At 37.1% G+C, this 15,780-nt stretch overlaps 1 protein-coding gene across 1 annotated transcript in view; it reads right to left on the reverse strand.

Moving 5' to 3' along the window:
• Window positions 1–1,723: 1,723 nt before the first annotated feature.
• slc30a7 (solute carrier family 30 member 7) overlaps window positions 1,724–15,780 on the reverse strand; it is a 25,762-nt gene continuing 11,705 nt past the window's right edge. The window contains exons 8-11 of the mRNA XM_056447293.1: window positions 13,910–14,045; window positions 4,624–4,714; window positions 2,483–2,632; window positions 1,724–2,406 (exon numbers count right to left, since the gene is read on the reverse strand). Coding sequence (XP_056303268.1) covers window positions 2,359–2,406; window positions 2,483–2,632; window positions 4,624–4,714; window positions 13,910–14,045 — 425 coding nt within the window. The 3' untranslated portion in view covers window positions 1,724–2,358. The remainder of the gene's footprint in view (window positions 2,407–2,482; window positions 2,633–4,623; window positions 4,715–13,909; window positions 14,046–15,780) is intronic.

Below are 15,780 nucleotides of genomic sequence, written 5' to 3' on the forward strand. Positions count from 1 at the left end.
CATCAACGTCTTACATGTGGTTTGATTGTTTTGATCTACATCTGTGAGCTCTCATTTCATTTCTGGCCACATGAATTGCATAGAAAGTGAACGAAGCTATTGTGAGCAACTAGTTTAAATCACTGCTTTATTCACGCAAAGATCAACTTGAGTTCAAGTGTTGCTTTTAGACGTTGGGTTCACTTTTTACTGCCATCAAAGACCAAGATTTTGCCCTTTGTTTGAAATCTTTTGCAACACCTTTATCTAAGAAACTTTCTTTTTCCTACCGAGATATACTTTATCTTTTACATACGCCCAGGAAAATAATCGGTTTTACCTAAGATGGTTGGTTTATTCTTACAAAGTGAAATTTCAGCGTACTCTTTTAATGGAATTGTTAAAACCATAATCAACATAGAATTGTAGAAATAAACGAAATCAAATATCAAATGTAACATGTTGGCACAATTTTAAAAGCCTGGTACAGCTTTAACAGTTTAACACTTGGCTGACATTTCTGGCAAACCCTACAAAAAAATCCTTCATTCTTTTAAAACCTTAAGGTGCATAATTTGACCAACTGTAAGCAAATGAACATATTCACACGTCCTTAAATCTGTTCAATAGCAGAATAATTACTTTAGTTCAGCTGCTGCAAGTAAAGGTGTTTATACTGAGAAAATCACTGAAGGAAAGAGCAGCTTCATGTTGGAAAAGGGCTGTGTGTCCAGACAGGACTAAGCTATCTTGATGAACTGTTTCCACCCATTACTTAAAAGGAAATAAACAGTAATAGGCACTGACATTTTACTGCAAATATGTTGGGCTGAAAGTTGTACCTTGTGCATTAAAAAAATGAAATCATAAAGTTGTTTTACGAAGTGATTCATCATCGGATTGTTGGCTAAAGAAAATAAAATCGAAGGCCCAATCCCAATTCTACCCCTTACCACTTATTTTGCAGAGTCACGTGAAGGGGTAAGGGTGTCCTCTTTAGCTTGAAGGCGTAGGGCTAAGCAGAAGGGCTAGATAGGCCTTCAAACAGATTTTTCAGGACCATTCTCGAAACCAAGGGGTAAGAAAATTTCCCAGAATAAACCATCTACAACGACAGCATGGCTACACATGACAGTCTGGAGATGCACAAATGAGTGATTATTGTCATTATTACGAATTTTGACAATAAACAAGCTTATATGTTTTAGTATATTCATAACCACGTTCGTGTTTTACCGTCATGCTTTAAAAAAACGCAATATTTCACTACCCTGTGTAGTGTTTCCACAACATACTTTCACATCTGACACTCGAATACCCTGTCAGAAAAGTCTAGTGGCTGGGAATGACCTTTATACAATGTTAATGTAGTTTTTGCGTGTTTACATTGATGAATATGGCCATGGTGTAAATACACAGTATAGTCACAATCTTATTGCCACATTGTATCGTTATGATAAACATGATATCTTTGCCTTCTATGATTTCCTGGAATAACTACAGAAGTCACGATCAACGATCTCATATATAGCAAGAGATTGCTATGATGTGTGCAGGTGCTGTAGTGGTGTCCCATTTCTTAGGGCTAATATTTAAAGCCCTTCCCATTCACACTCTATTACAAGGGCCAAGGGGAAGGGGTAGAGGTTAATAAATAGAATTGGGATTGGGACTAAGTCTATTAGAAAATATTTGAGTAACTTTAAATACATTTTAGACGCTTCATTAAACAAAAAAAGCCAAATTGCAAAGGAATGTTTTAATTGTAGACAGAACTCAAAGATCCAGTTTTCATCGCATTCACGTTGACCATCAAACACTACCCAAGCGATTGTCCATAATCGTTCTTTTAAAAAGGCACTTAAGAAATGCAGACAAATCTGTTTATGTTTACATTATGGCAAATTCTGCACCTCTTCACAACTGAAAAACAAAACAAAGCAGACGATGATATACAAAAAAAGAGTCAATGAATCACATACGGCTGTTTTTACAAATGTCCACTGATCTCCACACTCGCGCCAATAATTAAAACCCCATTCTGATGATGGAAAAGGGCGACAATTAGAAGAAAAAGAAACCATTTGGTTGGATTATAAAAATAAAAATCAACAGGAAACTTCAAGAGACGAGAGGGTGTAAGTTCTTGCTTCCCTCTGAAACCTTTTTTTTTTTTTGTGGCTGGTCAGTTGTTTTCAGTTTGATGTTTTCTGGCAAGAGTGGAGTCAGACTGCTGGACTGCACCAGCTCCATCTTGATCCAAGATAGAGGAGGAGCGACAGAAACCCAAAGAGGGTTGAGGTGGAGAACTTCCCCACAGCAGCACAGAAGGCCTTTGGTCCCGGGACTCCCAGAGATTAGAAGAAGAGTGGTGGACTACTACATTGCAGCCACTTCAATCTGAACATACAGCTGTCTGACTCCGACCTGCACACAGACACCAAACCATCAAGTAATGGAAACTAAATGAGTTATTCCTGCAGTATTTCCCATCAACTCCCACCTGTGTGAAGATGTTGTGCGTCTGGCTGAGGATCCACCTAGAGTCTGCATCAGGCGCCACCAGGAGTTTGAGTGTACCGATATACACGTCTGTGCAAAGGGTCCAGAAATGAGGCTCTTGGAGATTATAGACACCCTGAAGCTGCTGGACCTGCAGGGAAATCAAACCAGTTAGCAAGCTAGAAGACAGAAGCTGAGGAGTTTCTGATGGAATTCTTGATGGTTTCTAGTTTGTTGTTCATCTAGAGCAGTGTTTCCCAACCCTGTTCCTGGAGACACACCAACAGTACATATTTTGGATGTCTCTCTTATCTGACCCATTAGCTTCAGGTTTGAGTCTCTTCTAATTTTCTGATGAGTTGATTTGATTCAGTTGTGTTTAAATAGAAAGAGGTTGAAAATGAGTATTGTTGTTGTGCCTTCAGGAACAGGGTTCAGAAACACTGATCTAGAAATGCTTCAGGTTAATCTAAAATTTCTCTCCCCACAGAATGCGTGCAAATGATGAGTTATTTTTGATCATTATTTCCTTTCAGTTTGTTTTTCAGCGACTGTTGTTAGTTTAGGTTTTTATTTCTTGTGATTTGTACGTTATATTACAATAAACAGAAATGTTTTTGGCCAATAGTTTGTCTTAATTTTAGTTTCCGTTTTCTAAAATAACCTTGGTCTGATCTGCACCAAAACAACCTATCAGTTGGCCTGATGTTCAGGGGTGCGTTTCTGAAAACCATTGTTAACCAAGTTCGCGTCGTTACAGACACAGTTTATAGATTTGGCGTTTCCCAAATCCATCGTTCCAACGAACATTGGCAAACTACCTCACAAACTACACTTGCACTTGCATAGTTCCTGGTTGTATTCCAATACCAGTTATCCCCCCTATGCCCTATTCCTTTCAAACGTTCCAACATTAAAACTTGGAATGATTAAAAAAAAAAAAAACATTTAAATCATCTCTCTTCATTTGCTTTCAAAGTATTTTTACACTTTAGTTTTGGCAATCTTCATATTGACAATTGCATTGTCTCGCAGTGCACCTTGAAAACATTTATGCCATTTTGAACACAGTCGTGGCTCATGACGAAAGCTATAGGTGACCTATTATTTAAAAGCGTAATTTACATTACGTCTCCAAATCTTGTAAAAATAAAAATATACAGCATACATTAATAAACATTTAATGTCAATTAACTGACACTAATATTGGATTTTTTTTTTTTAAATGCGTGTGAAACAATAATTTGCACAAAGTATGTTTTTTTTTCTCTAAAGAAGTTGTTATTCTATCCTGTTTAGAGCATCATTATTGAGGTTTTACATAACTAACTTACTTCAAATGATGGATCTGCGACAAAGCAACTACAGTTTTGGGAAACATCACTACATCATTCTTTTCCTAAACGATGCATCGTACTACCATAGTTTAGCAATGAGTTATGTTGTGGTTTGGGAAACGCACCCCTGAATAGTTGTGTTTAAATGAAAGTCAGTCTTTCCCAACAGATTAACAAACCAAACTGTGTCATTGAACACAGTCAATATATACAGATAAAATAAAATTAACAAACATGTCAATTAAAGCCATCACAGAGGAATGTAAACAGGTGCACTCAGACTAATGGGTGGACAATGTGCTCAAATTAAGCCCCTATTGTGGAACAAAGCCTTCAACCAACAAAACGCTCTTAATAGGCGGTCAAATTTCAGTTCTTTGATTGCGTCCGCATGGTTAGCTAGTTATCTTTAAGGACAAACTTGCTACAACAGACACCCAGCTGAATCTGCAGAGAACATTGCAGGTTAGTAAACACGACCCCAGTTTGTCACAATCTTCCAACAGTACAGAATTTAGGGAATTTCTGACAGCCAATAATGTGTCGAGGTCACATTCACTGGTTATCTAGCAATGTTTTGTAACAATCTGAAAATATATTTATACAATGGTTCATTGTGGTTCTTAAATCTGACTGGCTGAACGATGTGTGATATTCAAGTGATAACAGAGGTCACTCAGCTTCATGTCATGGTAGAGGACTAATCTTGTTAAGAGTTTGCCAAATACTGCCGCTGTTCTGCCACAATGTATAATTAAGAGTTAAGTGTGAAATGCTGTCTTTGAAAAACACAGAAGTGACTCACCCTTTGGTAGCATTCAGGAAGGGCATGGTCCAGAGAAGGAGGCGTCCGTTGCATCAAGATCCCTATGGATTCCCTGAGCAGAGGAACCACACTGTGGGAAAAAGGGGAAGTGAGAAATGAGTCGTCGTTCTGTGAGACATGAACTCAATGGGGCGCCAAGTACAAGGCAAACTCTGGCAACAGGAAGGGACGCCACACATAAAGACGTCATTTGGGTTTGATTCGGTTAGTGACTTTACAGCTTCACACATCATGTTATAAACTGAGAAGCCGGGGAGAGGAAATTCTGCCATAATCAAGACAAACAAGAACTCTATTCATTAGGATCACTCAGAGCATGCTCAATGTGGTCCAACATAAACTTGCCCATCTAATAGCAGAAAGCGGTGCTGATGTCAGTGTAACAGCTGTAGTGTGCACGATTCGGCAAGAAACCCAGAGCGCACCAGGAAAGAGGTCCAAACCAATTCATTCTGCAGAAGAATCACTTGGCAGAAACGGTTGACCGGTTAGGAAAGGACTAGGCTTATTTCTCTCAGAGCCACTCAGCCGTTTCTGCCCCATCAAAGCTAGGTCTTGGCTATTCTAGCATCTTACCAAGTCATCAGTCCTCCTTCAAGGCCTGACCACTGCTCCATCTGGTAACCATTAGAGGGTTCCTTGGTTTGGACTCTTTTCCCCGGTCCCTAATCTAATCCATCACCCCACGTTCTCCTGAACTCCTCCCTGAAACCCCAGCCTCCGTTCGGGACACGCCAAAGTGGAGAAGCTGATCGTTGTCTCATTAGGACCTCCACAAAACCGAAAGCAAATGAGGCATCAACAATGACAGATTCCACAACATTTGGCATTGCTGAAAAGTCAAAAAACCTCAATATACTCCCCACCCCCAATGTGTTTTGCTAACATTTTAAAAACTACCATCACTTTACTCACAAGCCTTCGATTTCACAATACCGGAGATTCCAGACTACCCTATATTGAGGCCGCAGATGAGTGATATCAATATTAGCACAACGTTTCAGACCAATCTATAAATTTCCTGACTACTCAGCACTTGTTGTGGTCAAGAAACATTAGATAATGTGTTGTTAAAGTGCTGTGGTTTACCAAAACAATGTTTCCAATTGAACAAGCTTGTAATCTATACCAAAGCCATTTAGGAACAAGAAACCGGAGCCTGACTGGTCTTTTTCCTGACCTTTTTAAATCAGCTTGAGTACACCTGGAATATAAAATAAATTAAGTCTACTGACAGACTGATAGATGAGATCTATAAAAAAGCTGGCTCAGATTATGGCAAACGCAACTGGATGTCTGAAATTCTCACAGGCAAGATGGAGAAGGACATTTCACCTCAGAACATGTGCTTTTTTTTCACTGAAAGCATGACCATGTGTTTCCTTCAACATGTACTATGACAGGGCATTATAAAACTGACCACCCTGCATTCCTCTCAGTAACCGGTGTATTTGGACAATAAAATGAAAACAGGAAGTACTGGATGAGGGTACCTCAGACCTCTGACATCATACTATTGTTCCACATCTTCCTGTTCAGTGAAACAGAGGCACTCTTACTCACCGTTCGCTTGATCGCTAACCTGCCCCCAAAACTCTGTAATGCAGTTACAAGAGTGACTCAGCCAGACAAAACACAATTACGTGCGAGTGTCAAGGTTAAGCTGGCCAGTGACACGGACAAACTGTCAATGCTTGGGTCAGAGCGACAATCAGGATAAAATTATTCTGCAAGGACACTTGTAATGGACTTTTTTTGGGGGGGAAACAGGGAAAGCAGGAGTCACTGCTGATTAGATCACAAATGATTAGATACACAGGTATTGTGGGTGTGATAACCAATCACAGCGCAGAAACATTCGCAACACCAGAACCACTGAGCCAATGAGGTGACTAGGGAAGTCTGTGACTCTGGGAGAGTGGGAATCATAGTAGGTACATTTCACTTCAGATTTATGTGCAGTTGGACCTAACAAACTTTTCCATTTCTAGGGCAAGAACTTATTGGGATTTCACCGCAAAGAGCTTAAGATGCTCTGCTGTCAGGGACCAAATGCACTCAAGTTAAGGTCAAAACCACAGGATTGTATAGCTATTAGGCCTTGTACATAAAATTTATGGCTTGGATTTGAGGGCACATTTTTATTGAATGAGTGTCTGCAGATATTTGAACATCTTCTAAACAAGCTCCAGCTAATTATTAACCACAAATCATTACTAAAACATTTCTACATATGATCTCAAAGTTGAAGACTAAGGCCACGTTTGCACTGTCAGGTCTTGATGCCCAATTCCGATTTGTTACCCATGTCTGACTTTTTTTGCCTGTATGTTTACACGTTCTTTTAATTGTGACCCATGTCCAATTCATGTGTTTACACTTGCGTGATGTTGTAAATTGTACGGCATGCGTAAAGGCGGGTTCTAGCATCTGCACCACGATGGAAGAAATTGTCTTGATTTTAGCTCTGCGAAATATGAGAAGTTCGCTCAACTTTAAATTGATTTTGAGGCAGAGGAGGAGGGAAAGAGCCGTCATCGCAGCTTGCGCCTATGGTTTATAGATTGTGTCCTCCACCATTAAGAGGAATTTGTGGGTACGAGAGACATCTCAGGTCTGTTGGGAACAAAATGTGTTAGGCTTTAATGAGGAGCAGTGGGACCAAAATTTTAGGATAAGCAAACCCTCTGTTGTTGTTCACGTCAGCGTCTCCACACACGATCTTCCTTCTACGTCATTAAACCGTGGAGAAGTACCACATTGTTGCAAGGTTAATGACGTACAAAACGGAATGCCTCAATAAATCCGATCTGACTGGTATGATATGATAGTCGCATTGTCAAATATCCGATTTATATCTAATTTATTTCCACATATGAAGAAGGTCTGAAACCGATCTCTAAATATCCGAATGCATGCTTTTTATTCGTGTTAACACGGTCATAGAACAGATCCGATCTGTCTCACATACATTATGAGCAAAAAAAAAACAGAATTGGGTCACATTTAACTGGCAGTGTAAACGGAGCTCAAGTAACCATTGATGTATCCTATGAAAAAATCTGGGTCAGATTTCACCTCCAAAAATCCAAAATAATCTTCAAAACAATTTAAAATCACTTCCCGCCTAATTTCTTATTTAATGTTCTTTAATGCATACAATTTTGAAAAAAAAAAAATTTAAATTTATTTTGCAATATTAAATGTTTTGAATGCATAATTATGTATAAGGCTAGATCTATCATTTACTATATTTTTTCACATTCTGGAATAAAAGTAGTTTCACAAGATTTGAAAATTAAATTAAACACTACGAAAATCAACACTTCAATTAGAAACTCTCAAAAATGTAATGACACTGTAACATTACATATGTAATAATTTGCCAAATGAAAACAATAGACATAATGAAAGCAACAAAGGAGCAACAATCAATATTAGAATAAGTACAAGTAACTAGAGCCAACATTTTTTCATAGTAGAGTAGAAAATGATCATTCATTACTTGTGTAAGCGGAGCTAAACTAAAATAAACTGTTACATGTGACTTGCCCACCTTGACCAATGCTTATTAAACATACCATAAATTAGCATTCTTCAAAACAAAACTAGTCTTAAGTAGCTAAAAGCCAGCACAATGCTAAAGCGCATTATGTGAACAAAATACAGCACATCAAAGAAAAACAGGCTAATGTGCAGCTTTTTGGAGAGCCGTTTAAACACATTTGCACTGAGGCCTGACAAATGAATCCATCCTCAAAGGCCCAGCTTAGTCCACCCAGAACAAATGTTAATTACTGTTCGCGGCCATTCCTCGAAGCTTTAGGCTGCGGCCCAAAGTGATTAGCGGTCTTTTGGAAGACTTTGGTGCTGTAGGTCACAGCAGCAGGACTCCTTCCACTCCCTCCAACTAATCACAGGGTATCGAGACCCAGAATCCCCCCTCAAGCTACCACACCGCACCCAGAGCTCCTTAGCTAAACACGGGATGGTTCACGCACGGCAGGGGGAGTGTTTTACGGAGAGTCTCGTGCAAATATGTCATGCCTCAGGTGCGGCGGATGAAGGACAAGTCCATCACACAAGCCAAAGGTCAAACTCTCCAATGGCTGGATCAAAAATAAGGCGCTCTACTGAGAGTATCAATCTCACAATGTGGGGTTCATGGGAAAAACACTGTCCAAACAAAGCGCAGTCCGTCTTAACGATCAAACGAAGAACCACAGACATTTCAAGCAGCCAATTATGGTCCATCTCTCGCTAGACTTGAGCAATAAATGAGTGTGCTGCGCCAGACGTACACAGAGGAAAGAGTCTAGAGTTGCAGATGAACTCATGCTTCGGGTCCACAGTACCATCTTTCACACTAATGCATCATGTGTTTAATAAATCTATGCACATAACAGGAATGTTTCCCCAAACACATTAAGCCTAGTTCTGGGTAACACATTACTTTTCTTGGACTATGATTGGAATAGCATACTTGAATAACTCTGTTACTTCAGTTGCATTGTATGCATGCTGAACTCAATACCCGATTATTGCCTTAAATTGCTACTATATATGACAAATTGTGCAGCGTATCATTATACTTAAATTTCCTAAGTGGAATGCAAAAGAAAATATCTGGATTGTCCATAAAACAAAAGTCAATGTGGTATAAAGATGGCTTTCATTATATTATTCCAGATATTTTTTTACACTAACTGAAAGCCCCAGTTGGGCTGTCGTTGAGTGCTTGTCAGCCGAGTTTTTGCAGATTGTCCTGTACAGTTTGCACCATTTTGGACACTGACGTCTCTTCTTCACTAACAGTGACTAAGCAGATCAACCATGATTCAGAATGCCCATTCATCCAAGTATGACTATTGCTTAATGCAAGGTGTCCACGGAGTCTTAAAGTATTAAAAGTTGATAAATCAATTATGAGAAATTTAACGCCCTTCAAAAGAATAGTCTTAAGTTTTTACGAGGTCTTAAATTTTGTTCAAGCGTCCAAAGTGTTTGACTTCAAAAATGCATAAATATATTTAATTTCCTCCTAATATTAACAACTGTGTGCTCGATCCATGCGATTGGTTCAAGCAGGGGCATGTATGACCAAGCTCCTCAGTCCGGGTGATGTCACGTAATTTGCAACTAACGCAAGCTAATGTGACGCCATAGAGCGAAACAGAGGGCAAATGGGAAAATGTATGTTTGTGTACTCCAGGTTGGAGAAAGACGAGTTTAAACAGTGGCTGAAGCCTGTCGTTGAAAACAACCACGGAATTCATTCTTTCAAACTTCGTTTCTTCCCAGCTTATCTGAGTTCTGTTGCATGCTTGTACTCCGTTGATTTAACTACAACTGTTTATTAAGTTAAATGTTTGAACTGATTAGAATTTGTGGCGAAGAGGTCATAAAATATTCTGAGAAGGTCTTTAAAAAGTCTTAAAAAAGGTATTGACATTACCTTTAAGACTCCTGCATATACCCTGTAATGTCGCCAGCTTGTTGTTTTTTTGTTACTCTGACTGGCTCTTGCTTTTATTTTAATGCCCTGACTCATTAAACTAAACAGCCAATCAGAGCACACTCTTTCACCATTTTAACAATGGTATGTTTTCTGGTATATTGTTGGCAGTAGTTTTTTGGAGCCAAATTTATTACACAGTGCTACTACATAGTTACCTAGCTAGGGGCTATCTTTAGGGGCTGCAGCCATCATCATACAGCAACAACATTCCTTGATTGTTACACCAGACTGAGAGTATAGTTTCCCGCCATATCAGCCTTGAAAAGTGGTCTCAAACTCAATTTCTCTGCACAGTTTAGCTCCAACCACCTCCAACTCGCATCTGCTTAATAGTCTCTAGTAGTCTTGAACACCTTGATTTGTTGGATCAGCTGTGACTGATTAAGGTTGGAGCAAAACTGTGCAGAGCTCCAGGAATCGAGTTTGAAACCTATGGCCTAGAAAACAGCAACTTCTAATTTTTTCATTTGGTCTTAGTAAAAGATGTAACTACAGAAGAGTCAAGTTTTAAATTGGGGGTGTTGTAAAATAAGCCTATTTTCAAACAAGGAGTGTTTTTTTAATCATCGCCATTCTCAAGTTTCATACCTAACATGGTCTAAGTCAAAAATGTGATTGAACTAGTCACAATTGTTCGTTTTTCAGTCAAAAAGTCACGAAGATGTCGGTGCCAGTGGTGGTGGTTAGTGAGTTGACACATGCGTTCCAGTGCTCACGGAGACCCGAGTTTGATTCCCGCTTCGTAGGCCTATGCCGATCCTTCCCCTCTCTCTCTCTAGAATCACTACAACAAAACACATTGTGCCAAATTCAGGCTGATATTATAGGCGTAAGAGTCTCCAAACCCCAAACATTTGGACAATAGTGCACACTGCACAGTATTCTAGTATTCAATCTGAACACAGCCAAGAATGTTGCTTAATCTGAGGTCTGGGAAAACCATAACAAGCTTCGTCAAATCAAAATCTGTCAGTGTCAAAACACACAACATCTACAGATTGACCACAGGAACGTGAAGTCTTGAGCTTCGCTATTTAACGAGCTCTGTTTTCTGCTTTTAATTATCTGCTTGGGAATTGAATGGCTCTCCACAGAGGTGCGATACCTTTGTGTGCGCGCCATACCAGATCAGCCTCCAGATTGCACCTGAATGAGAGCGAGACGTTGTCACGCAGGTGCAATGTGGCAAAACATACATAGACTTAGCCTTACTCTCAATGGTCGGGATTTGCCACTCTTGGAAAACTCAAGAAGAGGGGGGGGGGGGGTGTCTAAAGCTGGGATCTCGATGACACAAACCTCCCCTTTTTGAGAAACAAAGAGAAGGAAAAATCCATCTTAAAAGATGCCTTTGTTGCAGTAACATTCACAGATCGCCACCACATTCCAGAGAGGGAGAAGAAAAGCCTCAAACACGGACAAGAGGGAGAGAGAGGGGGGTTGGAGAGACGGGATGAATATGCGGGAAAGGCTCTTCTCAGACTCGTGCATTTTCCAAAAAGGGGCCACGTTCTCCAGTCCAACTGAAGCACAGTAACCACAGGCCATCTGCAATTTAAACATGCTGCAAAACACAGACACTCGTGCTCAGTTTTACACATTTACTTGCATCGCACTTTTAAAATGAAGCATTTTCATGACTATCTGGTGGCTTTTTTATTTTGGGATATTTTAAATAGTTTTATGGAAAACAGAAAAATAACTGAAGCTTTTCCATTTGTATTAATGGCTGCAATAGCTATGTTTATAACTGAATACTAGCTGCTGCTGCTACTACTACTACCACTATTATTATTACGACTACTATTACAACAACTACAACAACAATTTCTATGCACTACAAACTATCCACAATTAAGAAAAAAAGTAATTGAAACAAACTAAATATTTAATAATAATAAATAGTAATATGAAAAAATTATTTGTGAAATTCACAACATAGTCAAAATCATTCTTAGTATTTATAATTTGTTAGAAAAAAAATTAGAATTTGTATTAAACTGTTTGTAGTTTTAGTTTAAATGTACTAATCTAATTCCATTAAAATAATAATAATAATAATAAAAAAGCAAAAAATTTATAAAAAAAAAATTTTCCAGACAAATAATTATTTTGCTGAATAATAACAATAATTTTAAATAAAAAATAACAGTAGCAAAGCAAATGCTAATAATAACGTATATAAAGAATACATATCTGCTCATTTCAATAATAATTTATGAAAAGAAATCCTATAATATTTTGGTTGAATGTTTATAATTATTATTAATAAAAAACTTTTTTATTAATATTAAACTTTATATTATATAAACATTATTATTAACATTCTTAAACACCAAATCCCCATATTAGAATGATTTCTAAAGGATGATCATGTGACACTGGAATAACGATGCTATTAAAATTCAACACTGCATCATTGCATTAATTTAAATCCAAACTATTTCTTAAAATATTAAAAACTGCACAATATTATCATATTTACTGCATGTGTGATTCCTACATTGTAAATTGTTTTAGTTGAATCAAAGGAGTTTTTCTGGTCATCTGAACATCAGTCAAACTGACTAAAAATGTTAAGTTAATCTTCGTATAACAAAAATATTTAGGGTGCTTTCACACCTGGACTTTTATTTCACAACCTGTTGCATTTTCACAGTTAGTGCGGTTTGTTTGACATATGTTAATTCAGCAATCACACTCAGATCCGTGTCAAAACAATCAGCTCGCCTAAATGAGGTGGTCTCGGCTTGGTTGAAACGAACTCTGGAGCGGATCGATTGTAGTGAGAAAGCAATACGATCCAACGAACCACTAAACCAGGCTATATCACAGTGTATTATGGATATGTATATATGGCTATATTAATGAGAATTATGTGTAGGGCGTAATATCATTCTTACCATTAAATGTGCATTTTATGTCAAATACGAACGTGAAAGTATGTTGAACTATTAACGAAAGCGGTTTATCCCTTAGGAAAATTGACACAACAGCAGTCTTGGCCTATATTGCATAATTCTAGCCAATAGCGATGTTTGAGAAAGTCTTACCTCTGATTTATATCTGGTGACGATGTCAAAATGAAAATTAAAGTGCAGCTGAGCGGGACTCTGAAAAATAAACTGTGGAATAAACTGACCAATGTGAGGAGCGTTTAGTTGCATGTGACTTGTTTTAGCTATTTTGATCTGTTTAGAAACTTTGCTGTGTGAAAACAAACAGCACCAAGAGCAAAGTGCAACATTGTAACAATTTTAATCCCAGTTTCGGGACAAAATAATCGATCTACAGGTGTGAAAGCACCATTAGTTAAAACCTGAATAACTGATTTAAATTAAAGTAACATAAAAACATGTTTTGTTATGACTTTTGTCATATTTTTTTTTGTCATTTTATTTTTTAAAGCTTATTTGACAGCAATGTAAACAGCAAACAAAGACACAAGAACGCCAAACAAGCGTGCACGTTTCCCTCTAAACTGAAGTCATTTTAAAAAACGGCACATGAGAGCTTGAGCTCTGGCTCTGCCACATGTTGAGAAAGCGCTCTGGTCTCCACCCTCAGCTGTATCCTGTAATTCACCCGGCTGCAGTGCCAGCGGCTCAGGGCTCGGGGTGAAGGCTGCTGTGAAGTGGCTTTTGTCTGATGTGTGGAAGGTGCTGTTGAGGTTTTCTGGGTGGAGGATTGAGCCGAGAGAGAGATGGAGGTCAGGGCTTATAATAGCACTGGTGGTGTGGTACTCACCTCACTCCTATGAGCAGAGCGATGAGCATGGAGCAGATGGGGTCGGCGATCATCAGGTCGTACTTCTGCATGAGGATGGCAGATATGATGACACCGACACTGCCCAGCGTGTCTGCCACGATGTGGAGGAAAACTCCTGCAGTGGACAAAAGCAGCTTTTACATTTATTGAGCTTCAGAGTGTAAAAAAATATATACTATATACTAATATATCATTTTGTTATAGTTTGAAATGATGCATTTTCTCTCACTAGGACAACTGAATGCGTCCCGTTTGCTAAATAAATAAGTAAGTAAATAAATAAGTAAATATATATATATATATATATATATATATATATATATATATATATATATATATATATATATATATATATATATATATACACACACACACACACACACGCACATTTTTAAGAATTTGAAATGTATAAAACATTCAATAAAATAATTCAATTTTATTTGAATAGTGCTTTTCACAAATATTATTTTTATTATTTATATATTTTTATTTTTACATTAAGTAAATTATACTAACTAAAATTTGAAATCTATAACATTTTAATAATAAAACAAATTAAAACAAATTGTAGTGTGTGATTTCAGCTTTAAAACATTTTAATATCCAAAACTTAAACTTGTATCTCACTTTACATGGATTTATTATCATCATTTTGGTTTAAGAATATTTTCTCAAATTAATATTAACAGAACTATAACTAACTATAACTATTTAACAGCCAAACATTAGAAATGAGTCACATTTGATAAACGTAACGCATCCTTGCTGAATGCTACTACATACAATTATTTAAAATATATCTTAAAATGCATAAAACTTACTACTTAATGAAAACTAAACTGTCAAACGAACAAAAAAAAAAAAAAACAAAGTATTAATGTCATTTTTTAAATTACAAGTAATGAATTTAATTTATTTATTTATTTACTGCCACATCAGCAACTTACGGCTATTTCATGGCAAAATCGTTATACATAAAAATATTACATGATAAAAACAAATTCGTATTACAATAAAAAGTTACAAATACAAATAAATAAATTCTTCCTGGTGGTATCTTTTTAAAATGTCCATCAAAGAACTCTCCTTATAAAAAATGTTGTCTAATGATATTTAAACTTCCACATTCCAACAAAATATGTTTTATGGTAAGAGCAGCTTGGCAGTAATTACATTTTTAGGTGGTGCTTTGTTATTCAGTATATACAAATGAGTCAACCTAGAATGATCAATTCGACATCTAGTATAGACAGTTTGTTTCTGCCTGTTCTCAAAATTACAAATAATGAATTCATCAACACTGATATAACTATACATTTAAATGATTTTTTATAATATTATCATAGGTAACACTTTATTTTGATGGTCTAATTAAGTATTAGTAGACTGTCTGCTTAATACCTGTTGATACTGCTGCTAAACAGACATTTAACTGACCATAAGAAACTTTGCAAGTACATGTCAATTTAAACTAACCCTAACCTCAACCTAATAGTCTACTTATAATCTAATCAGAATTATTTGGCATGTAGATGCAATGCAACTTAAATTCAACAAACGGACCATCAAAATCAAGTGTGACTTTATCATATATGAACATAACCAGAGCAATATTTAATAATAATAACATATTTCCAAAAAAAGTGACTTATTAAACATTGGTATGCACTTTTAAGGGATCTTTCACCTAAAATGAAAAAAAATAGCTCTGCATTATTTATTCTCCATCATGAGATGTTAAACATTTATGACTTTATTTCTTCTGTTTAACACAAAACAAGACATTTTACAACTACCATAGTTAGAAAAATATATACTATGGAAGTCAACCTACCAGCATTTTTAAAAAT

The sequence above is a fragment of the Danio aesculapii genome, chromosome 22, assembly GCF_903798145.1.
Source record: "Danio aesculapii chromosome 22, fDanAes4.1, whole genome shotgun sequence".
Classification (NCBI taxonomy): domain Eukaryota; kingdom Metazoa; phylum Chordata; class Actinopteri; order Cypriniformes; family Danionidae; genus Danio; species Danio aesculapii.